The sequence below is a fragment of the Oncorhynchus mykiss genome, chromosome 5, assembly GCF_013265735.2.
Source record: "Oncorhynchus mykiss isolate Arlee chromosome 5, USDA_OmykA_1.1, whole genome shotgun sequence".
Lineage (NCBI taxonomy): Eukaryota > Metazoa > Chordata > Actinopteri > Salmoniformes > Salmonidae > Oncorhynchus > Oncorhynchus mykiss.
The window spans coordinates 52,347,580-52,373,955 of NC_048569.1; the positions used below are offsets into that span (position 1 = coordinate 52,347,580).

General features: G+C 42.5%; 1 protein-coding gene across 2 annotated transcripts; it reads right to left on the reverse strand.

The window, feature by feature from the left end:
• Positions 1 to 4,230: 4,230 nt before the first annotated feature.
• LOC110524020 (thromboxane A2 receptor-like) lies at positions 4,231 to 25,822 on the reverse strand. Of its 2 annotated transcripts, none has more exons than XM_021603305.2 (3): positions 24,233 to 25,822; positions 16,983 to 17,866; positions 4,231 to 4,802 (listed from the first exon to the last, which is right to left on the reverse strand). In XM_021603305.2, exons 2-3 carry the CDS (start codon positions 17,769 to 17,771, stop codon positions 4,473 to 4,475), a joined length of 1,119 nt encoding a protein of 372 aa, XP_021458980.1. In that variant the 5' UTR covers positions 17,772 to 17,866; positions 24,233 to 25,822; the 3' UTR covers positions 4,231 to 4,472. The 2 variants fall into 2 exon arrangements, with proteins under 2 accessions (XP_021458980.1, XP_021458981.2); XM_021603306.2 differs by lacking the exon at positions 4,231 to 4,802 and adding an exon at positions 8,787 to 10,611.
• Positions 25,823 to 26,376: the final 554 nt, after the last annotated feature.

Sequence of the window (26,376 nt, forward strand, 5' to 3'; positions counted from 1 at the left end):
TTTGGTGATGAATACTGTGCTTGGTTGCTCTGTTAGAGCAGCTGCATACCATCAGGAGAAAGTTAGTGCACGCACACACACAAACACACTTTCACATGAAGGTATAAATTCAAGCGCATACTCACACACATACGCCACGACCTTGTGGTCTTTGGCATGGAAGCTGACGGCTGTTTATTCTTCAGAAACATCCACACGCTGCATACATTTCCTTGTTCTCAACTAAACAATGCTTAATACCACCACACACAATCACCCCACTGGCAACAGTATTTAAGTTTTTCTTTATTTATCCTTTATTTAACTAGGCAAGTCAGTTAAGAACAAATACTTATTTACAATGACGGTCTACACCGGCCAAACCCGGGCGATGCTGGGCTAATTAAGCACCGCCCTGTGATACAGCCTAGATTCAAACCAGGGTATCTGTAGTGACGCCTCTAGCACTGAGATGCAGTGCCTTAGACCTCTGCGCCACTCGGGAGCCCCACTATGTGCTTAAGGCACAGGAATAACCAGCTCTGAGCTCCAATGCCATGTGACAGCCCTGCCCATGTTCAGTCTACTTTTAGAACTCTATAAACAGCACATAAAAAAACCCAATATAAATCACAGTCAACACTCTTTAGGAAACAGTACAGCAGGAAGGCTGCCGGCCTAGACAAGGTCTCTCCAGCCACACTTAAGCACTGCGCTGACCAGCTCTTCCATTTTCACGGACATATTCAACCACTTACTAGAGCAATGCACTGTTCTTGCCGGTTTACATAATTGTTCCAGTTCTGAAAAAACAAAATGTGTCCTGTCTGAATGATTACAGACCTGTAGCGTTCACCTCAGTCATCACGAAAACCTTAAAGCGCCTCGTACTGTCCCATCTCAAAACCATCACTGATAGCTCCCTCGAGCCACTGCAGTTTGCCTACAGAGCTAATAGGTCTGTGGATGACGCTGTCAACATGGGCCTCACTACATCCTCAAACACCACGGTAACCCAAAGACATACGCAAGGATTTTGTTTGTGGACTTTAGCTCTGCGTTCAATACATCATCCCAGAAGTGCTACAAAACAAAACTCTCCCAGCTGAACGTGTCCATCTGTCCGTGGATCACTGACATCCTGACCAACAGGACGCAAAATGTGAAGCTGGGAAAGCTCGGACTCGGAACGCCGCAAGCATGTGCGTCCAAAGCATCTGTCAAACTACTCAAGTTTGCAGATGACACCAGACGGTGATTAGTCCATGCACAGTGGAGAGGTCGACCGGTTGGTGGCCTGGTGCAGTCGCAATAACATGGAACTCAACACAGACAAAACCGTGGAAATGGTGGTTGACTTCAGAAAACACCAAAGTCTGAAAGTTCAGACACTGACTTTTTCCACACTTTGTTACGTTACAGCCTTAATCTAAAATTGATTAAATTGCCCCCCCCCCCTCAATCTACACACAATACCCCATAATGATAAAGCAAAAACAGGTTTTTAGAAATGTTTGCTAATTTTTATAATAAAGACATTTTACATTTACATAAGTATTTAGATCATTTACTCAGTACTTTGTTGAAGCACCTTTGGCAGCAATTAGTCTTCTTGGGTATGACGCTACATGCTTGGCACACCTAATATTTGGAGAGTTTCTCTCATTCTTCTCTGTAGATCCTCTCAAGCTCTGTCAGGTCGGATGGGGAGCGTTGCTGCACAGCTATTTTCAGGTATCTCCAAAGATGTTCGATCGGGGTCAAATCCGGGCTCTGGCTGGGCCACTCAGAGACTTGTACCGAAGCCACTACTGCGTTGTCTTGGCTGTCTAGACGTGGCGCTAGGCATTCTGGCCAAATAGTGCAATCTTGGTTTCATCAGACCAGAGAGTCTGAGTGTTTAAGTGCCTTTTGGCAAACTCCAAGCGGGCGGTCATGTGCCTTTTACTGAGGAGTAGCTTCCGTCTGGTCACTCTACCATAAAGGCCTGATTGGTGTAGTGCTGCAGAGAAGGTTGTCCTTCTGGAAGGTTCTCCCATCTCCGCAGAGGAACTCTATAGCTCTGTCAGAGTGACCATCAGGTTCTTGGTCACCTCCCTGACTAAGGTCCTTCTCCCCCGATTTCTCAGTTTGGCCGGACGGCCAGCTCCAGAAAGAGTCTTGTTGGTTCCAAACTTCTTCCATTTGTGTTCTTGGGGATCTTCAATGCTGCAGACATTTTTGTATCCTTCCCCAGATCTGTGCCTCGACACAATCCTGTCTCAGAGCTCTACAGACAATTGCTTCGACCTCATGGCTTAGTTTTTGCTTTGACATACACTGTCAACTGCGGGATCTTATATACACAGGTGTGTGCCTTTCCAAATCATGTACAATCAATTGAATTTCACACAGGTTGACTCCAAGTTATAGATACATCATGGGTAATCAATGGAAACAGGATGCACCTGAACTCAATATCGAGTCTCATAGCAAAGGGTCTGAATACTTTTGTAAATAAGGTATGTTTATTTGTAATACATTTACAATCATTTCTAAAAACCTGTTTTCCCTTTGTCATTATGTGAAGATTTGAGGAAAAAGTTTTATTTAAGCAATTTTAGAATAAGACTAACGTAATAAAATTTGAATACTTTCCGAATGCACTGTAGCCATACTGATACTATACATTTGTATATATGCTCATTCTCTTATGCTCACACTGCCTAGTTGTATATAATGTACACTTCCGGCCCAAAGTTTTAGAACACCTCATTCAAGGGTTTTTCTTTACTTTTACAATTTCCTACATTGTAGAATAATTGTGAAGATATCAAAACAATGAAATAACACAGTAACAAAAAAAAAGTGTTAAATCAAAATATATTTGAGATTCTTCAAATGCCACCCTTTGCCTTGACAGCTTTGCACATTCTTGCCATTCTCTCAACCAGCTTCATGAGGCCATCATCTGGAATGCTCTTCAATTATAGGTGTTCCTTCTTAAAAGTTCATTTGTGGAATTTCTTTAATTCTTGATGCGTTTGAGCCAATCAGTTGTGTGGTCACAAGGTAGGGAGGGGTATATAGAATATAGCCCTATTTGGTAAAAGACCAAGTCCATATTATGGAAAAAAACAGTTCAAATAAGCAAAAATAAATGACTAAGACATGAAGGTCAGTCAATACGGAAAATGTCATGAACTTTCTTCAAGTGCAGTCACAAAAACCATCAAGCGCTGTGATGAAACTGGCTCTCATGAGGACCGCCACAGGAATGGAAGACCAAGAGTTACCTCTGCTACAGCGGATAAGTTCATTAGTTACCAGCCTCAGAAATTGCAGCCCAAGTAAATGCTTCATAGTTCAAATCAAATTTCATTGGTCCCATACACATGGCTAGCAGATGTTCATGCGAGTGTAGTGAAATGCTTGTGCTTCTAGTTCCCGACAGTGCAGTAATATCTAACAATTCCACAACAACTACCTAATACACAATCCAACGGGATGGAATAAGAATATGTACATATAAATATATGTCTTCAAGTAACAGACAACATCTCAACATCAACTGTTCAGAGGAGACTGTGTGAATCAGGCCTTCATGGTCAAATTGCTGCAAAGAAACCACTACTAAAGGACACCAATAATAAAGAAGAGACTTGCTTGGGCCAAGAAACACGAGCAATTAGACATTAGACCAGTGGAAATTTGTATTTTGGTCTGGAGTCCAAATTTGAGATTTTTGGTTCCAACCGTCGTGTCTGAGAAGCGATGTGGGTGAACGGATGATCTCCGCATGTGTATTTCCCAGCTTAAAGCATGGAGAAGGAGGTGTTATGGTGTGCTTTGCTGGTGACACTGTGATTTATTTAGAATTCAAGGTGCATGGCTACCACAGCAATATGCCATCCCATCTGGTTTGGGCTTAGTGGGACTATCATTTGTTTTTCAACAGGACACCTCCAGGCTGTGTAAGGACTATTTTACCAAGAAGGAAAGTGATGGGAGTGCTGCATCAGATGACCTGGTCTCCACAATCCCCGACCTCAACCCAATTGAGAGGGTTTGGGATGAGTCGGACCGCAGAGTGAAGGAAAAGCAGCCAACAAGTGCTCAGCATATGTGGGAACTCCTTCAAGACTGTTGGAAAAGAGAGAATGCCAAAATTGTGCAAAGCTGTCAAGGCAAAGCGTGACTACTTTGAAGAATCTCAAATATAAAATATATTTTGATTTTGTTTAACACTTTGGTTACTACATGATTCCATATGTGTTTGTTGATGTCTTCACTATTCTACAATGTGGAAAATTGTACAAATAAAGGAAAACCCTTGAATGAGTAGACGTTCAAAAACTTTTGACCGGTAGTGTATGTAAACTATTTTTAAACTCCGTTGTCTGTATTCTGTTTCTAAATGTTGTCTATCACCAACAGCACCAAGTAAAATAAAGTTGATTCTGAAATAACGACTTCACCGACAAAGATGAACACCAATGCACAACAGGAACCAGTCAAGGCGGTGAAGGTGGAGCCTTCACATTAAACGACTGGGGTTTGCCTTCCTCTTTGACCGACACACCCCCATCGCCTCCCCCTAGCGGGTCACTGCCCACGGAGGCACGGGTCAGCCGGCAGACGGTACCAACGAAGGAGGGGTACAGGGTCCTGATGGAGCCCTGGGACCAGTCCCAGCGGGGGTAGAGGCGCTTGAGGACAGCGCGGCGAAACAGGATGTACACCCAGGGGTCCAGGATTTGGTTCCAGGTGGCGAAGCGAATGAAGAGCAGCAGGTAGTGGATCCGGAGTGGGCTCCCCGAAAACACAGTCTTTGTAATAAACACCTGTGGAGTGTATGGGGAAGGAGGGAGGAATGGGTGGAGGAGAGAGGTAGATAGAGAGACAAATAAAGTAATAGGGAAAGAAATAGAAGGACAGAGAGAAAGACGGATATACATAGAGAGAAAAGGACAGAATAAGGAGAGAAGGAAAGACAAACCATTTACAGACAGACAATGAGAAAGGGGGGAAAAATAAAAACAACAGAGAGGGACAGAGGAAGTGAGAGGAAGAGAGAGTTGTCATCAGTCATTTGAACACACAAGTGCAGCAGCTTCGGCCTTCACACAAACACACATACATACACAAACAGATGTCTCAGAGCAGGACTTGGTCCACCCAGGGAGTACATTGCTGGGCTAATTTGGGCCGGGCCTCTGAGGTACTGGCCCAAGCGTCCACAGAGCAATCATTCTCCCATATAGGCATGCCTCTAGCCTTATTGCTAGTCCCATTAGCGCCAGGGCAACAACACTCTTTTGGGAGCAGCTAGATATGCTAACAAGCTATGCTAACAAGCTCGACTCCTCAGGCATAACATATGCACTTGTGTTCAGCAAATAATTTGCATTTTACAGATACATCTAACGCAATTGTAGGATCTTAATTTGAGCCGGTTTGCTACAGCAGGAAAATAATCCTGCAGCAACAGAAAATAGGAATTATGTGTACTACAAATAATGGACATTTTTTTTGTATGGGTTGATACATTTTTTTGCAAATCAAGTCTGTCATTTTAAAGTGGAAATCAAACTTTAGAATCCTTTTAAAACCTTGAATACACTACAAGTTTGCATTTTTTAGCAACAAAAGAGTGATACAATTAAAAATCCTACATCTGTATGTCAAAAATACTAAACAGACCCAAAGTGACTTAGTGTCTCAGAACTGCAGCTAACAGCCAGTGAGTCAATGCGGTCGGAGGGGTCATGCCCACAAGGGCATGTGCCGTAATTTTAAATAAAATATATACACTGCGATTCAAAAGTTTGGGGTCACTTAGAAATGACCTTGTTTTTGAAAGAAAAGCAAAACAAATTGTCCATTAAAATAACATCAAATTGATCAGAAAGAGTGTAGACATTGTTAATGTTGTAAATGACTATTATAGCAGGAAACATCTGATTTTCAATGGAATATCTACATAGGCGTACATTATCAGCAACCATCCCACCTGTGTTCCAATGGCATGTTGTGTTAGCTAATCCAAGTATCATTTTAAAAGGCTAATTGATCATTAGAAAACCCTTTTGCAATTATGTTAGCACAGCTGAAAACTGTTGTCCTGATTAAAGAAGCAATACAACTGGCCTTCTTTAGACTAGTTGAGTATCTGGAGCATCAGCATTTGTGGGTTTGATTACAGGCTCAAAAAGGCTAGACAAAGAATTTTCTGAAATTCAGTCTATTCTTGTTCTGAGAAATGAAGGCTATTCCATGCGAGAAATTGCCAAGAAACTGAAGATCTGGTATAACGCTGTGTACTACTCCCTTCACAGAACAGCGCAAACTGGCCCTAACCAGAATAGAAAGGGAAGTGGGAGGCCCTGGTGCACAACTGAGCAAGAGTGTCTATTTTGAGAAACAGACGTCTCACAAGTACTCAACTGGCAGATTCATTAAATAGTACCCGCAAAACACCAGCATGAATGGCAGTGTAGGGTCTGGGTGTTTCAGCAATGGGGCAGAGGTGAAATTCCCCTTCAGCAGGCGGAAGGTCTCATCAGCTGCAGGATTCCACGCCAACTTTCGAGGACCACCTCTGAGGGGAGAGGAGAAGCGGTGGAGCTGAAGTTCCTGATGAAGCGGCCAAAAAACGTTGTAGTCCCTTTATAGTGGTTGGGTCTGGCCATGACCTTACCACATCTACCTTTCTTTCCTCCATAACAACTCATTGCGGGCTGATCCGATATGCCAAGAAGGAGACGGCAACCGGATGGAACTGGCACTTCTCCACTTTCACATACAGATGGTTCTCCAGGAGGCATCCCGGGACTACCTGGATGTTGGCAATGTTCTACTCCAAGGTGTCCGAGTAGATCAGGATGTCGTCGATATACACGACCACCTGGCGCCCAAGCATGTCCCGAAACACCTCATTCACAAATGCCTGAAACAGCGATGGAGCATTGGTTAAACCATAAGGCATCACCAAGTACTCGTTGTGCCCAGACACTCTGCTGGTCTCGCCTTGTGCCCTTATAGTACGAACTGGCCATGACAGACCCAGCAGACTTGGACCAGCTCCGCCACGCTGTCTCCATGCAGGGAGCCACCATTGGGAGGCATGAAGAGTTACTACAGGACCTTTTGGAAGGGCTTCGTTCCCTGACGGAATGCCACGACTAAGTGTTTAAGGATATTATGGAACAAAATCAGGGAGTTAGTTATTAGGCAGCCTGCCACCTCTGAGAACCCCCAACCACCCAGTAACTTTTTCCCTATTAGTGGTGAATTTGCACAGCCTACTCCGGCTCCCCAAGAACCACGCTTACCTCCTCCGGAGCGATACTCTGGGGATCCTGGTACCTGTTGGGGTTTTCTGTCTCAGTGCTCTCTTATTTTTGAGCCAAAGTCATCTTTGTTTCCTTCGGACCGATAATGTCGGGAAGGGTGCTCTCCTGGGCTACGGCAGTTTGGCAGCAACAATCCGACATTTGTCATCATCTGGAGGATTTCATGGCAGAGGTGAGGAAGGTGTTCAATTCTCCGGTATCCGGGAGAGAGGTGGCCCAAAAACATATTGAATTACCTCAAGACTCCCGTAGTGTGGCAGACTACTCTGTTGACTTTCGCACGTTGGGCGCCGAGAGTGCCTGGAATCCAGAGTCTCTTTTCGATACCTTTCTTCACGGATTATCCTAGGTGGTAAAAGATGAGCTAGCTGCTCGGGAATTACTGGTGGACCTCAATTCCTTCATCGCCCTCACCATTAGACTTGATGGACATCTAAGGGAACACAGGAGTGAGAAGAGGTCTGGCCTAGGTCACACTCATTCATCCACAGTGGCTCGCTCACCTTCGAAGGAATCCGGAAGTTCCCAAAGGCTGTTTTTTTAGAGAGGATCCGAAGCCACCCGAGCTACCTCGAGAATCATCGGCGACGGATGAGCCAGATACTCCCTTTCTGGGATATGTCATAATTGAGGGAAATGTCCAGATGGATCCTGGAAAGGTGAAAGCAGTGGTGGATTGGCTTCAACCTACGTCCAGGGTGCAGTTGCAACGTTTCCTGGATTTTGTTAACTTCTACCGCGGTTTCATTCAGGGTTACAGCAACCCCCCTCTCTGCACTCACCTCTCCCAATGTCCCGTTCACATGGTCTCCAGCTGTCGACAGAGCCTTTGTGGACCTGAAGCATTGGTTCACCATAGCACCCATCCTCATCCGTCACGTCAATTTGTGTTGTGGTAGAGGTTGATGCTTCCGATGTTGGAGTGGGGGCAAACCTGTCCTAGTGATCTGCCCAGGACCAAAAGCTTCATTGCCTGTCCACGATCATTCTCTTGCCTACCCCGTTTGGATTGTTGAATAAATATCAAGACTCAAACCATCTGTCTCTGCATCTGGGTTTGGCCTGGTGCCCTTATACCTCTCAGATGCCGATCAAATTGTTAGCACTCCGCAGGTCCAGCTTGGTAAAACAAATTGGGCCCCGTGCAGCTGTTTAATGGCGGCCGGAACCAACTGGAGGGGTAAGAGACTTCTGTAGTCAGTACACAGAAGATGACCCACATCCTTGACCACGAAGATGCAGTGGTGGAAAAAGTCATGAGTAAAAGTAAAGATACCTTAATAGAAAATAACTAAAGTAAAAGTGAAGTTCACCCAGTAAAATACTATTTGAGTAAAAGTTAATAAATTTGGTTTTTAAATATACTAGTAAAAGTCAATGTAAAAAAGCTCAAATATACTTAAGATAAAAAGTAAAAGTACAAGTATAAATTATTTCATATTCTTTATATCAAGCAAAGCAGACAACCGCATTTTCTAGTTTTTTTAATTTACAGATAGGGCACACTTCAACACTCAGATATAATTTACGAATGAAGCATGTGTTTAGTGAGTCCGCCAGATCAGAGGCTGTAGGGATGACCAGGGATGTTCTCTTCATAAGTATGTGAATTAGACCACATTTCCTAACCTGCTAAGCATTCAAAATGTAACGACTACTTTTGGGTGTCAGGGAAAATTTAAAGTTCATTATTTTCTTTAGAAATGTAGTGATGTAAACATTGTCAAATACCCCCAAAAACGGACTTAAGTAGTACTTTAAAGTACTTTTACTTAAGGACTTTACACCACTGCGAAAAAGAAGCCAGCTAGTGCAGGGGAGTCGGCTGGGCGGATGAAACCTTGTTGGAGAGCCTCCTGGATGTGCTCCTTCAAAGGCTTGGTTTCAGCCACCGACGGGGTAGACGCGGCTGCGCAGAGGCGCAGATTCTGTAAGCAGGTCGATGGCTCAGTCCCAGGGGCAAAGAGGAGGGAGACAGGTGGCGTGAGTCTTGGAGAAAACCTCCCAGAGATCCTGGTAAACCTCTGGGATGTCGGCCTGGAGGAAAACCACTGGATTCTCAACCTACGTGAACCACAAGGTAAGGAAAGGCAGGTCTTCCGGCATCTTGGTACCCAGGCCGTAATCTCCATCCTCGGCCAGGACATGGTGGGGTCGTGGCGTTTAGCCACGGGAGGCCGACTTTGTGTACGGGTGCCTGGATAATGAAGGTGGTGATGCTTTCTTGGTGCTGGGCTCCCACGGTGATGGTGAGTAGTGCTGTGATGTGTGTGACTGTGCCAGATCCCAGTAGTTGGTTATCCAGTGCTTGAACTGAAAACGGAGAGGAGAGCCAGTATGATGTTCAGGGAGGAGGCAAGGGCCTGGTCAATAAAATTCCCGTGGCTCCGGAGTCAAATAAAGCTGTGGAAACAACACGAGGGACAGACAGCTATTGAAATAGGTACTAAGAAAGGTTTGTTGGAGAGTGAAGATGAATACTCACACCCTGATCTACCCCATGAGACGGATGATCATTGGACCGTCCCTCTGCTTCAGTGACTCTCGGTTTAGAACTTAGTGGACACAGTTGAAGCTGTCCCTCCTGGACACAATAGGGACATAGCCCTAGTTGTCTCCGACCGCATCACTCAGCCGTGGAGATACGCGTAGCCCCTACCTCCACTGGTTCAGGCTCTGACTCAGATCAGTCAACAAAGGAGGGAGATAAGCGATGGGAGTGCTGACGCTCCCGAAGGAGGTTATCCAGACAGATGGCCGTTGCGATGAGTGCGTCCAATGAGAGAGTGTCATCTCGGCATGCCAGCTCCGTCTGGACCTCCTCACTCAAACCTTTTGTGAATAAGGTGCGGAGCACCAGCATATTCCATCCACTGGATGCTGCCACAGTATGAAAGGTGAGGGCGTACTCCGCAGCAGTCTGGTCCTCCAGTCGTGGTTGGAGTAGGCGCTCAGTGTTGGGAGCTCCCGTTTGATGAGCAAAATAGAGGGGGCACTGGGGGAGGAAGGCACAGCATTTGGATGGAGTCCCATCATATTTGTCTGGAAGGGACAAACGGACATGGCTGACCAGGGCAGACTGCTGAATGGGCTGGGGTGCTGGTTCGCTGGGTCAACTCATGGTAGAGGATCCTCCGCTCATTGGGGGTGACTCCCTTGGGGAAGAATCTAGACGTTGAAGAACTCCGTTCCCAGGTGCGCCAGCTGATCGTGGTGTTGACGAAGTAGGTATCCCTGTTCGCCGACCATCTGGGAGACGTCTCGGTTGGCTGCCGTTTCCATTCTGTGAGGCAATATTCTGTAACGTAGATGCAGATGAGTCAGGAAGCAAGTGCAGTTAATGAGTTTAATGATGAAGAACATTGAACAATACAAAACAAGAAAATAAAGAAAAGTCCATATTTTGATTGTGGCATGACTGATTCAGGCATTTGGATGATCAGGTTCGAGATGAGGTCCGGACAGTCCCAACAGCCCAAACCAATGTGGGGTGAGTGAAGACAGGGGTGCTATACAAAAAAAAAAAAATCTTTGCCTCAGTCTTGACTCCTGGCACAGGATGTAAACCCAGGGGTCACATATCTGATTGAAGGTAGCTGGAGTGGCGATTTCCTATGAAAAGCCACGTGCGCAGGAGAGATCTGTCCATAACACAACAAAAATCAGATGTCCAAACGTTTTTGGGTGAATTTCCCATGTATTGCGCATATAAAATTTAAATAGCTCCAAAACACATTCCTGTAGAAAAGGTGCAGAGCGATGCATTCTATAAGCTACATCTGTGATACGGTAAGAACTGTAGGGGCTCTCCTCTCGCCTGTGCTAACCCTTCCTGGTCACCTGTGCTACCTATATACAGTGCCTTGCGAAAGTATTCGGCCCCATTGAACTTTGCAACCTTTTGCCATATTTCAGGCTTCAAACAAAGATATAAAACTATTTTTTTGTGAAGAATCAACAACAAGTGGGACACAATCATGAAGTGGAACGACATTTATTGGATATTTCAAACTTTAACAAATCAAAAACTGAAAAATTGGCCGTGCAAAATTATACAGCCCCCTTAAGTTAATACTTTGTAGCGCCACCTTTTGCTGCGATTACAGCTGTAAGTCGCTTGGGGTATGTCTCTATCAGTTTTGCACATCGAGAGTGACATTTTTTCCCATTCCTCCTTGCAAAACAGCTCGAGCTCAGTGAGGTTGGATGGAGAGCATTTGTGAACAGCAGTTTTCAGTTCTTTCCACAGATTCTCGATTGGATTCAGGTCTGGACTTTGACTTGGCCATTCTAACACCTGGATATGTTTATTTTTGAACCATTCCATTGTAGATTTTGCTTTATGTTTTGGATCATTCTCTTGTTGGAAGACAAATCTCCGTCCAAGTCTCAGGTCTTTTGCAGACTCCATCAGGTTTTCTTCCAGAATGGTCCTGTATTTGGCTCCATCCATCTTCCCATCAATTTTAACCATCTTCCCTGTCCCTGCTGAAGAAAAGCAGGCCCAAACCATGATGCTGCCACCACCATGTTTGACAGTGGGGATGGTGTGTTCAGCTGTGTTGCTTTTACGCCAAACATAACGTCTTGCATTGTTGCCAAAAAGTTCAATTTTGGTTTCATCTGACCAGATCAACTTCTTCCACGTTTGGTGTGTCTCCCAGGTGGCTTGTGGCAAACTTTAAACAAGACTTTTTATGGATATCTTTAAGAAATGGCTTTCTTCTTGCCACTCTTCCATAAAGGCCAGATTCGTGCAATATACGACTGATTGTTGTCCTATGGACAGAGTCTCCCACCTCAGCTGTAGATCTCTGCAGTTCATCCAGAGTGATCATGGGCCTCTTGGCTGCATCTCTGATCAGTCTTCTCCTTGTATGAGCTGAAAGTTTAGAGGGACGGCCAGGTCTTGGTAGATTTGCAGTGGTCTCATACTCCTTCCATTTCAATATTAAATCGCTTGCACAGTGCTCCTTGGGATGTTTAAAGCTTGGGAAATCTTTTTGTGTCCAAATCCGGCTTTAAACTTCTTCACAACAGTATCTCGGACCTGCCTGGTGTGTTCCTTGTTCTTCATGATGCTCTCTGCGCTTTTAACGGACCTCTGAGACTATCACAGTGCAGGTGCATTTATACGGAGACTTGATTATACACAGGTGGATTGTATTTATCATCATTAGTCATTTAGGTCAACATTGGATCATTCAGAGATCCTCACTGAACTTATGGAGAGAGTTTGCTGCACTGAAAGTAAAGGGGCTGAATAATTTTGCACCACCAATTTTTCAGTTTTTGATTTGTTAAAAAAGTTTGAAATATCCAATAAAATGTCGTTCCACTTCATGATTGTGTCCCACTTGTTGTTGATTCTTTACAAAAAAATACATTTTTATATCTTTATGTTTGAAGCCTGAAATGTGGCAAAAGGTCGCAAAGTTCAAGGGGGCCGAATACTTTCGCAAGGCACTGTACACACACACACACACACACACACACGACCAACATGTAGTACCCTCTAGTGGTCAGAGTTTGGGTGGGGGCTAAAGCTTAAGATGATTATTATGGCATTGCACACAGTCAGTGTGAACCAGAGTGACTTGACACAACAACAGTGGGCAAAGCAAGCTGTACAAGCAAAACAGAAACGGCACAGGACGTCTTATATAATGAAAGGGGTTGCAGTCTGCTGTGAGGCATTCATCCATGTACCGAGTAAGAGTCCAGCTACAGTTTCAAATATTATACATTTCTAATTTCGGCAGAAAGTTGTTTTCATTGCAAGTTGAAGCTTACTGTTAGCTAGCTAGCTGATGTTACATGGCTGGCTCGCTAGCTAACATTACGTGTATGATCTGTGTGTACAGTCACAGCCAAAAGTTGAGAATGACAGAAATATTCATTTTCACAAAGTCTGCTGCCTCAGTTTGTATGATGGCAATTTGCACATACTCCAGAATGTTATGAAGAGTGATCAGATGAATTGAAATTCATTGCAAAGTCCCTCTTTGCCTTGCAAATGAAATGAATCCCCCAAAAAACACTTCCACTGCATTTCAGCCATGCCACAAAAGGACCAGCTGACATGTCAGTGATTCTCTCGTTAACGCAGGTGTGAGTGTTGACGAGGACAAGGCTGGAGATCACTCTGTCATGTTGATTGAGTTCAAATAACAGACTGGAAGCTTCAAAAGGAGGGTGGTGCTTGGAATCATTGTTCTTCCTCTGTCAAACATGGTTACCTGCAAGGAAACACGTTCCGTCATCATTGCTTTGCAAAAAAAGGGCAAGGATATTGCTGCCATTAAGATTGCACCTAAATCAACCATTTATCGGATCATCAAGAACTTCAAGGAGAGCGGTTCAATTGTTGTGAAGAAGGCTTCAGGGCACCCAAGAAAGTCCAGCAAGCGCCAGGACCGTCTCCTAAAGTGGATTCAGCTGCGGGATCGGGGCACCACCAGTACAGGGCTTGCTCAGGAATGTCAGCAGGCAGGTGTGAGTGCATCGGACTTTTGGAGGATGGCCTGGTGTCAAGAAGGGCAACAAATAAGCCACTTCTCCCCAGGAAAAACATCAGGGACAGGCTGATATTCTACAATTGGTACATGGGACTGCTGAGGACTGGGGTAAAGTCATTTTCTCTGAATCCCCTTTCTGATTGTTTGGAACATCCGGAAAAAGCTTGTCCAGAGAAGACAAGGTGAGGGCTACAATCAGTCCTGTGTCATGCCAACAGTAAAGCATCCTGAGACCATTCATGTGTGGGGTTGCTTCTCAGCCAAGGGAGTGGGCTCACTCACAATTTTGCTTAAGAACACAGCCATGAATAAAGAATAGTACCAACACATCCTCCAAGAGCAACTTCTCCCAACCATCCAGGAACAGTTTGGTGACGAACAATGCCTTTTCCAGCATGATGGAGCACCTTGCCATAAGGCAAAATGTATAACTAAGTGGCTCGGGGAACAAAACATGGATATTTTGGGTCCATGGCCAGGAAACTCCCCAGACCTGAATCCCACTGAGAACTTGTTGTCAATCCTCAAGAGACGGGTGGACAAACAAAAACTCACAACTTCTGACAAACTCTAAGCATTGATAATGCAAGAATGGGCTGCCATCAGTCAGGATGTGGCCCAGAAGTTAATTGACATCTGCCCTGGCATGCTTGTAGAGGTCTTGAAAAAGAAGGGTCAACACTGCAAATATTGACTCTTTACACCAACTTCATGTGATTGTCAATAAAAGCCTTTGGACACTTATGAAACGCTTGTAATTATACTTCAGTACTCCATAGTAACATTTGACAAAAATATCTAAAGACACTGAAGCAGCAAACTTTGTGAAAATTAATATTTGTGTCATAGTCAGCAGACAATGATGGTAGCAGTAGACGATGGTACATTGCATTCAATTTGAAATCCGCAGCAGGTGAAACAGCGGCACTATTCTCCCCAGGCGCATTTGTTACTGTTTTGTTTTTGAAATGGGGCGGAGGAGCATCCTGTATCGTGGTAAAAAAAAGATCATAGAACCGCAGGGTGTGTGCTATCGCATGTGCAATCATGTGCAACGATGTCAGGGGGGAAAAAAAGTGTTTGTTGTTTAAGTCTGTTGTAGTAATATCAAAAACAAACGTGACAGTTTCACAGCTAAGGATTCCAGCTTAGAAATGACAAACTTTCTCACATAAATACTGAGTGATGATTAAAATGTGTTTAAAGGATATCATGTTCTCCTGACCTACGTGCATATATACTGTACAGTGCCTTCAGAAAGTATTCACACGCCTTGACATTTTCCACATTTTGTTGTTGTGTTACAGCTTGAATGTAAAATGGATTAAATTGAGATGTATTGTCACTGGCCTACACACAATACCCCATAAAGTCAGTGGAATTATGATTTCAGAAATAAAAAAAATGGAAATGTCTTGAGTCAAATAGTATTCAATGCCTTTGTTATGGCAAGCCTAAATAAGTTCAGGAGTACAAATTTGCTTAACAAGTCACATAAGTCGCATGGACTCACTCTGTGTGCAATAATAGTGTTTAACACGGTTTTGAAATGACTACCACACCTCTCTACACATACAATCATCTGTAGGGTCCCTCAGTCGAGCAGTGAATGTCAAACACAGATTCAACCACAAAGACCAGGGTGGTTTTCCAATGCCACACAAAGAAGGGCACGTAAAGTTATTAATGACACTTTGGATTGTGTATCAATACACCCAGTCACTACAAAGATACAGGCGTCCTTCCTCACTATCACGTTTCAGGGAAGACCCAGATGTAGACAATGTCAAAGTAATAAAAGTTTATTACTAGAAGAGGGGGCAGGCAAAACGACATGTCGATGGCATGCAGAGGTCAGTAATCCATATCAGAGTTCAAAAGGTACAGAACGCCAGGCAGTCGCGGGGTCAGGGCAGGCAGAGGTCAATAATCCAGTGTGGTGTGACAAGGTACAGAAACGGCAGGCAGGCTCAGGGCAGGCGGAATGGTGAAAACTAGAAAACTGGAACTAGAAACAGACAGGAGCAAGGGAAAACCGCTGGTAGGCTTGACAAATAAAAATGAACTGGCAACAGACAAACAGAGAACACAGGTATAAAAAAAAAAAAAATGGGGAAGATGGGCAACACCTGGAGGGGGGTGGAGACGAGCACAAAGACAGGTGAAACACTAACTCAGTTGCCAGAGAGGAAAGATTCCGCTCAGGGATTAAACCATGAGCCAATGGTGACTTTAAAACAGTTAGAGAGTTTAATGGCTGTGATATGAGAACTTAGGATGGATCAACAACATTGTAGTTACTCCACAATATTAACCTACATGACAGAGTGAAAGAAGGAAGCATGTATAGAATAAAAATACTTAAAAACATTAATCTGTTTGCAATAAGTTACTAAAGTAAAACTACAAAGCATTGTGTTTGGGGCAAATCCAACATGACACATCACTCTTCATAATTTCAAGCATGGTGGTGGCTGCATCATGTTATGGGTATGCTTGTAGGATAAAGGACAAAGGACAAAAAATAAATGAAATAAAGCTAAGTAGAGGCAAAATCCCCCCAAAAAACCTGATTCAGTCTGTTTTCCAACGGATACTGGGTTGACAAATTCAACTTTCAGCAGGACAATAACGTAACACACAAATATACACTGGAGTTGTTTACCAAGACATCATTGAATGTTCTTGAGTGGCGTAGTTAGTTTTGTTTTTTCAAGTCGGCTTAAATCTATAGCAAAACTTGAAAATGGTTGTCTAGCAATGATCAACAACCAACTTAACAGAGCTTGAAGATTTTTTAAAAGAATAAATATTGAACAATCCAGGTCTGCAATGCTCTTAGAGCCTTACCCAGAAGTACTCACAGCAGTAATCGCTGCCAAAGGAGTGTGAATACTTATGTAAATTAGATATCTGTATTTCATTTTCAATACATTTTCAAACATTTCTAAAAACATGTTTTCACTTTGTCATTAAGGGGTATTGTGTGTAGATGGGTGAGAAAAATTAACAATTTTATTAATTTTGAATTCAGGCTGTAACAAAACAAAATGTGAAATAAATCAAGGTATATTAATACTTTCTGAAGGCCCTGTATGTACTTTTTATTGTGTGTGCATGTGTTGACAGAGTGCCATAGGCCGCCACTTACCAGCAGGGGGCACCAGCAGATGGAAGCGATCATCATGATCCAGATGAGCTGCACCATCATCTCCACCTCGTAGTCGCGGCGCCGCTGCCTAGCGTCCTGGCTGCAGCACACCTTGACCAGGGTCACCACGCTTATTGTATTGAGCAAGAAGGACACGGCGATGGACAGCAGCCCTACCAGTGAGAAAAGCAGGCAAAAGGCCATGTCGCTTGCCTCTGAGCTAATTTTAAAGAAGCACCAGGAGCCCGGTATCTGCATGTGGTAGCTCCCAACACCAACCAGGGGCAGCAGTGAGATGCACCCCGCCCCTGCCCATACCAGCAGCACTATGGACACTGCCCGCGACTTGGTCATCATGCTGGTCGAGCGGGCGAACGGCCGATTGATGCCCACGAAACGCTCCATGGCCATGGTGGCTCCCAGCAGAAGCGGGCACAGGCCGTAGAAGACCATAGACATGCCCATGAAGTTGCAGAAGTGGCAGTGCGGGTCCAGGAGGCGCCAGTTGAACTGGGTGAAGTGGAAGGAGACCACGATGGAGCCGGTGACCAGGAGGCCCATGAAGTCGGTAAACACCAGGCCGCAGAGGAAGATGAGGAAGGAGGAGCGCGACCGGCTTTGCGTGCGTAGGAAGGACTTCAGGAGGACCACGAAGGCGATGAGGTTGAAGGTGAGGCCCAGTGCACTAAACACTGATGAGAAGTAGGCGGAAGCAATGGTGTGGGTGTAGTTGAAGGGGGGACTGTTGATGGAAAAGCACAGTGGGGTCGACTCGTTAGAGTGGTTCATGGTGGCTGGAGGAGGTTTGGCTATTCCCAACGCACTTCAGAAGAGAAGGAGGAACTAGTCCATTTTGAAGATTTCCATAGTCTTTTTTCTTCACCCTGACAAATAAGACAGAATTTTGGCTTAGTCAGAAATGTGAAGACAAAGTTTATGAAATTTCAGTTTACATCAGAGGACAGAATCATAAACGGTGTACACTTCCATTCAGCAGAGACTATATAATATGTTGTGGCTGAGTAATTATTCCAAAACTGGAATAATTACTGGACTGACCTCGAAAACTGCTTACAGCTTTCAAACATCTAGTTTCTGATGAAAAACATGGAAACTGTCTGGGAATTGCCAGAGACCTCACAATACGATATTATCATGATACATAGCTGCCGAGACGATGTATTGTGACTCTACATGTATTTATGATATGATACTGCAATTGTATTGCAATTTGATGTTCCAAACGTATTACTTACTATGTCTAATGCAGAGAGACAAGAGAGAGCATGAGAACATTTGTTTTGGCTTGGGGGGCAAAGGTGGGTAAGGATGGGAGGGTGGGACAAGCTTGGCTTGGGTGGGGTAAAGGGGGGAGTAAAGGTGGGAGGTGGTGGAGAGGGATGGATTTGGTTCGGGAGAGAGAGAAGAAAGGACTTAAATGTATAATTATATATGTTTTATGTCTTGTAAACCCATTGTAAAATGAATGAGTTCTGGACAGATTAGAAAATGTTGAATCATTAGTATTCCTTGTTTGTTATTAGAACTAAGATTTAATGGTGGTTATTGGTGAGAGAGGGGCTGTCTGGGGGATTGGGATGGGGTGACTGGGAGGGCATCAAACACTTCTCTGAGGTGTGCGTGGGGCCTACACACATCCCATTTCAGTCTCACAGAGGACCAACTCACCCCAAGTAGACCCCCACCATCCTTTACAAAACAACCACAGTACTTAAGTGGCAGTCCTTCAAACGTACAGTACCGGTCAAAAGTTTGGACACACCTATTCATTCAAGGGTTTAATAGTGAATAATAGTGAAGACATCAAAACTATGAAATAACATATGGAATCATGTAGTAATTATATATATATATATATATTTTAGATTCTTCAAATTAGCCACCCTTTGCCTTGATGACAGCCTTGTACATTTTTGGCATTCTTTCAACCAGCTTCACCTGGAATGCTTTTCCAACCGTCTTGAATGAGTTCCCACATATGCTGAGCACTTGATGGCTGCTTTTACTTCACTCTGCAGTCCAACTCATCCCAAACCATCTCAATTGGGTTGAGGTCAGGTGATTGTGGAGACCTGGTCATCTGATGCAGCACTCCATCACTCGCCTTCTTGGTCAAATAACCCTTACACAGGCTGGAGGTGTGGTGGGTCATTGTCCTGTTGAAAAACAAATGATAGTCCCACTAAGCGCAAACCAGGTGGGATGGCGTGTCACTGCAGAATGCTGTGGTAGCCATGCTGGTTACTAGCAAAGCACATCATCACACGTCCTCCTCCATGCTTCACGGTGGGAACCACACATGTGGAGATCATCCGTTCACCTACTCTGCATCTCACAAAGACATGGTGGTTGGAACCAAAAATCTTACATTTTGACTCGTCAGACCAAAAGGACAGACTTACACCGGTTTAATGTCCATTGCTCGTGTTTCTTGGCCCAAGCAAGTTGCTGAAAATAAATGCAGTTGATAGTGAGAGGACATTTCTTTTTTGCAAAGTTTTTTTTTTTTCATTCCAAAAACAAAACAAAGACTTTAATTTTTTAAATGTAACCTTTATTTAACCAGGAAGGCCAGTTGAGAACAAGTTCTCGTTTACAACTGCGACCTGGCCAAGTTAAAGCAAAGCAGTGCGACAAAAAACAACAGAGTTACACATAAACAAACTTAGTCAATAACACAAAATAAAAGAAATCTATGTACAGTGTGTGCAAATGTAGAAGAGTAGGGAGGTAGGCAATAAATAGACCATAGAGGCAAAATAATTACAATTTAGCATTAATACTGGAGTGATAGATGTGCAGCTGATGCTTAAAGTTAGAGGGAGATATAAGACTCCAGCTTCCTTGATTTTTGCAATTCATTCCAGTCATTGGCATATTTATATATTATCAAAAAAGGTAAATGATTTGGTAAGAGGAAATTTAAAAAAAATCAATGACAGAATTAAAAAGTAATGTTGGACTGACCAGTGTAGATAGTTTCAAATACATAGTTACATTAAGTTACATATCAGAAAATATCAATTTGAAATGTTTTGATCATCAGAGCAACCTTGAGGGAATCTTATTTGAGTCAGAAAATGATGTTCATATGATAAGGAAGATATACAAAACCTTGTAGAGAGCATATCCAACTGACTGTCTCAATTAGAAAAATATATAAACTATTGGAACCAAGATGGAGGGAAAGGTGGAGCATTACTAAAGAAATTACAGTTAACAAAAGTGTAGGCTTAATCCAGTATAAGATCAAGTAAATTAGTTTTGATCAGTCATGGAAATAAGTGCTGAAATCATGTCTCAATTTACTATTAAAAATAAGATGGAGAACAAGCTATAGGATGAAAAATACAGGCAGGCATATAGCCGACTACCACTAGCTGACGCTACATATATTTATTTTATATATTTAAAAAAAAAATTGAAATATGTAACTGTATCAATCCCCCCCACTACTGAAATACTGAAAAAAATTCCATAGCCTGGTGGAACCAGCCTGATTGCTACATTTACACTTTTATTAAACAGAGTGATCAGGCTGTTGCCACCTGGCTTATCTTAACATGCGGACACTGTTTAAACAGCAGACCCCTTACAAAAAAAGATTGCCGTTTTGAAACTGCAGTAAAAGAGCACTAACTGCAGTTGACTGTGATGCTTTGAATGCGGTAATTGCAGAATAACTGGAGTGTACTGCAGTTGAACTTCAGTTATACTGCACTCTATCTACAGTTACACTGCAATAAAAAAAAGAAGGTTATTTTGGAGGCAGTATTTGCAGTATAATGCAGTTATACTGCACTTTAACTATCATGGTTCCTCCTGGCACCAGGGGGTGGCAGAGACCGCCCTAGAGACTTTTATTGGACTCAGATGTGTCTTATTATTTCATGATTGTTTCCCTGTTAAAAGAGTTGCGTTTTCTGTTTTCCTATGTAGCAGAAGCTTGAATTGTTTACCGTGTGCGGTCGTTTCCTAAGTGAGTTTGAGACGTTTTATTTTTTCCCCAACTGTACTGTGATCCTGCGGCTACAGTTTCTCAGTAAAGTATTGTGTTTATCTTTAACCACGGATTCTTCGTCTGGTCTTTTCTCGGCACCTTGGTCCAACCTTACCACGTCACACTAACTGCAGTTATATTGGATTCTGACTGCAATCTTTTTTCATAATGGGATAATCTATCCCAAACCACTAATTCATACGATTAACAGTGTTAGTGTTAAATAACACTATGTAAAAACAAATGTTTAATGTTGCAGTTATAACAAGGTTGGTAGCAACATGTGAAAATCGTTGTCATGATTTTTATTTTTAGGGTGGATTATCCCTTTAATCAAGCCTTTCTAGACAACTATAATTTATGGTTGATCGAGAATTTAACCCCATGGATTCCATAGTGTGGGAGCTAGTGAACACACAAACATAACTGTCATAGCCTGTAGTATCTCTTGGCAGGAAATGCAGCTATGTTAACGTTACGTCAAAATTTACTTAATGATGTCCTTAATTAAAACTGACTTTTCAGAGGTCAGTTTACTAGTCATTCACTATTGCCATCAAACGAAATGGAAATTACAAAGCCTACCGGTAAAATTAGGGACTATCATGGGGACATACGGGAGGCACAAATAGTGAATGCTAACAGAATTTGAGGATGGTTGTTATACAATCCCAGGAAACACATATGCACTATCAAATTCTACCCTTTAAACATATATTGGCTTGGACCTGAAATATCCAAAATGGGAAAAACAGGAAACAGATTCTCCAAATGACATCCTAGAATGCTATCACTGAGGAACTTGTTCTAAATGCAATGAAGGTATGAACCCAAATCACTGCGGCCAGAACGTCATATGCTCTAGTAGATCATATAAGAAAACGTATCAGAGAAGTTGACCAATCAAATATTGAACACAGAGAGAGAGAGAAGGGTTCAGCTCAATATTAGTGGCTTAGTAGATAGTTGGGGTTGCTGAGATGTAGTTATTGATTTTGTTTCCTATACGAGACCCTTCCAGCTATGGCTTGACCTCCAGTCTTTCTGGGACCAGGATGCAAACCGGTATCAGGTATCGCCTGTATTCCTTGAAGGAATGGCATGCATTATGAGGGAGATGTTGCAACCAGGCTCCAGTCTTCCCTGTCTACCTCCATGATTTGACTACACCGTCACAAGAGTAATTACACTGAAGCACTCAGCCACTATCATAATCCTCATTTCTGTACTCCTTCAATTTTGTTTTCCAACTAATGAGAGTCGATTACCACTGGATAAATGCACCAAAAAGAGAGAGGACAGGAAATTAAAGACGACAACTAGTATTACAACAATTATTAATTACAACAGGAATAATAGTGTATGTATGGATTGTGCCATTTTTAATGCATGCCTTAGTTGCAGTCCACCTCTAAAAGGCCTAAATTATGATATTATGCTTTTCCTTTTAAGATCATGAGGTCAGGAAAAGATTAATCATGGCGCTATCATCTAATGTAGTCAATCTCCAATTTCCTTGCAATTTCTAGTAGTTAGGAAAGCAGCATCTTTCCATAATAACAAAAATTGGGTTTGTTAATCACATTTTGAACATGAAATCTGATATTATTGTCTGCCAGATGCCCTCTCATCGGTGTTAACAATCAGTCTCTACATTACTAGAAAATATGATCAAATGCTCAACAGTTTTAGAGAATAGGCAGCAGGATAAGTAAGCCAACATTGTAAATAAGAATGTGGTCTTAACTGACTTGCCTAGTTAAATAATGGTTAAAAAAAATTGTTTTAAGAAAACAAATAAATTGGCAACAGGTGCGGTGTTCAGTCAACAGTTTTATGACATGTGAATTTAGATTTGAGTTTTATGTAAGAGCTTTCAAATTGTTTAAATGAGAACCGTTTACAGTAATGTATAGTTTTATAAGTCTGGCTGTGGTCAATTCACAGTAGCCTAACCAGTTTAAAATAGCCTATAGGGCCTAACTGCATCGTTGTCACATGACCTGGGGGTCTGCCCTATATTCCCTCAGCCCAATTTTCACTCAGTACCCACAGAACCAATTTCAATCAAATTGGCACAAATGTTTATTGTTATAAAGTAGAAAAATCTGGATTATTTTCAGCATCCATGAATATGTAAGCGTATGGGACCTACTGAATATGTTCAACCATTATGACCATGACCTTTTGTCAATATCATATTTTACTCAAGTAAAAACGGTTTAATGCTTTCTCTGAACAGTTTTTTTCAAAATACAAAAATGATGTTACAATAAACACACATCTGATCTGTTATTGATGATCCTTGTTTATTGATTCAAGCAACAGTGAATCAAGTTACCAAAAGATCTGTGTACTTCAAGGATGTGAAAAATATTTTTTTCCCCCCTCCCTAAACAGGGTTACAATCTGTTTTTCCTCATTTGGCTTGCTAACGCCTGGTTTAGAAGATAGAACTGAGGGAACACAAGGCTGAGTAAAGATGGGGCTGAGGGAACATAGCGTGAGGGAAATACTGAGGAAACCTAGAGCTGAGGGAACATGGGGCTGAGGAAACATACATGCCAGCTAGCATAACGTTCTGAGATCCAGATGTTTCTTAGAGCTTGGTGAGAGCGTGGTTGTCCTATGGTTATTTTGCATACTATACTTCCCACAATGTTCTGGGAATTGCTTGCCATGGAACATTCTCAACACATTTAAGAAACTTGACAAAATAAATGTTATTTTCTTTGCATTTCATTACTTTAACAGAACGTTTCCTAAAAGTATATTTTTTTCTGTATTTTTCATCCTGTATTTTATCCAAATATTCAGAATAACCATCATATCAAAGTAAATTTGGAGTCATGCAATGATATGGCGTGTGTTACAAATGTGCTAGCTGGGATGGTCCCATGGCCAGTTCTACCCTTACTGTTTTAGGCTAAACTTGGGATTGCTTGACAGCTTGACACAATTAATTCGAAAATACAATTCCATCACGAGGCTATAAGAACAGCAATACGCAAACAAACATTTCTTAGTGAAATTGTTTACAATACCATTTCATGTAGACTAGGCACAAGCAAAACAACTTACAGTATTGTCCACTGGAAGAAGATACAGCCCATAGGCTCCGTAAACATGTTAAAGAGACATAACTTTGTGAATATTTGAATAGTCTAGAACTAGAATAGCCTACAATGACCTGTTCATTTCGGTTTCAAAAACGTAACATGAAACCTACCTTTCCACAGCAGAGCGTCGCTGTCAAACACAAGTCATCAGGCGAAGTTGACGGCACCTCATCTAATCGATTCCTCGAGTCCTTGCCCGCCGACTCGCATTTCTGGGTGTCAAGATTCGGAATTTACTCCTCGACTCCTAAGATTCAGTATTTTTTGCAACGGAGGAAACTATTTCCCTTGTATATTTCAAAAACAAAACTCTCACAGCAAAGAGCGAGCTAGCGATAGATATAGATGCAGACAGTCGGAACCGTGCATGAGGTAATCATAAAATGTAGGCTATAGGAATTTCTTGTCTTGCAATGTAGGGACAATCAATGAGTGGGCTGAGCTATTCTACACCCAACAGACCGAAGACCAAACACTAGCGAAGAGGAGCAGGCGAGGGAGAGAGAGGATCAGGGCAGGCAGATAGACAGTCAGTGCCGTTCACATAGGCTATATTTTGGTAATCTGTATCTAACAAAGCCTAAAATATACTTTTGGTCAATTTACGAGGCAATCACTATGGTGTACGGTTAAGGTATTATTCGTTGTGCCAGTGAATTTAAGTTGAACATCGCCAAATGTATCAGTTTAATTAGGCCTAAATTTGCAATAAAATGTGTTTTCTATAGTTTAGGCTATTTAATTCAACCCTGTTTTATGGCATAGGTGAGGGCTCTCCAATTCTGTTCCTGGATAGCTACCTTCCTATAGGTTTTGCTCCAACCCCACTTTTAACTAACCTGATTCAGTTTATCATCCAGCTAATTAATTAATCAGATGCCCTAGATTAGGGTTGGAGAACCTAACGAATGGTAGCTCTGCCATGGATGGATCACTAAAATAATTAGTATGATCACACTTCAATTTAAATGCACTGAACAAAAAGATAGTTTGGAAAAACGAACTCATTTTGTGTGAATCGTCCTCTGGAATAACGCATATCCTTGGATAATAATTACAAATCCAACGTCTCTAGTAACACCCATCCAAATAGGGCTATGATGTCATAATAGTCGTAGGCCTACGTTAGGTAACGGACCTCACGAGAGACACCTGTATATGAAAACATACATAATTGATAGAACCATGCAAAATGCCTCTAAAGTTCCCGGAAGAAAATAGGATTGGCTCTGGCAAACATCCAAATATTCTCAGGGCAAAGTTTTAAAGTAGACAGCAGTGAGAGATGCAAAATCGATGATTGAATCGTTGAAAGGTCTTGGAGATAAAGTGAGAATATAATTATGTGTTTACAGCTGTGAAATGTGACTCACGGAAAGTGATTTTCAGAAAAAAGTCCTAAGTGCTTTTTGCTTTACACTCCATTAGACCATAGCTCCATAGAGGCCCAAGTCAAAACAACTTCCCACACATTGGTCACTGATGACCATGAGTATCACAACAAGTGTGAAATATTTTGGTTATAAAACAGATGCACACACTCACAAACAGTTATGAAACCAATAACTAGCCTACTGATTTTGAAGTGGTAGTGAGATAGTGTGCTCTCTAAACTACCTAACACCTCCCCAACAAAAATAAAAAATAAACTACTTTACAGTCACCAATATCTATTTTTCTGAATGTTCCTTTTCCCCCTCCATAAAACACTGAGCTGCGAAACTATGAAACTTGGCTACAAAAACATCAACTCTGAGATAAAGCCCGTCTAAAAACCAGAAACCAGTCAAAGCCCCAACCATCAACTTCATTGCTCTGCATTCAGGTAATTTATTCCTGTGAAAATTACAACCTGGCTTCATAACCACTAAGCTAGTGTGAGATTCAGCTGATGGTTTTTTTGGTCAACAGAAATGTTTGGTGTATCCACACCCACAAAGGTAGTCAATTGTCAATTAATTGATTGCAGCTGGTAGTCATTAGATACTGCAGAACAATCACCTTAATTGGCAGCACCTGTCCCTTTATCAACCAGGCTTAGCACCTCTCTCGTTATCAACCAGGCTTAGCACTTGGACAAGGTTGCTGCTGCCCCCTGGGAAAGTTGAGTGTGGAATTGGTAGTGAGCTGAAGTGCGTCGTCTTAACTATCTAACCTATTCCACACACTCACTTTACATATTTAGCAGACACTCTTGTCCAGAGTGACTTACAGGAGAAATTAGGGTTAAGTACCTTGCTCAAGAGCACATCAA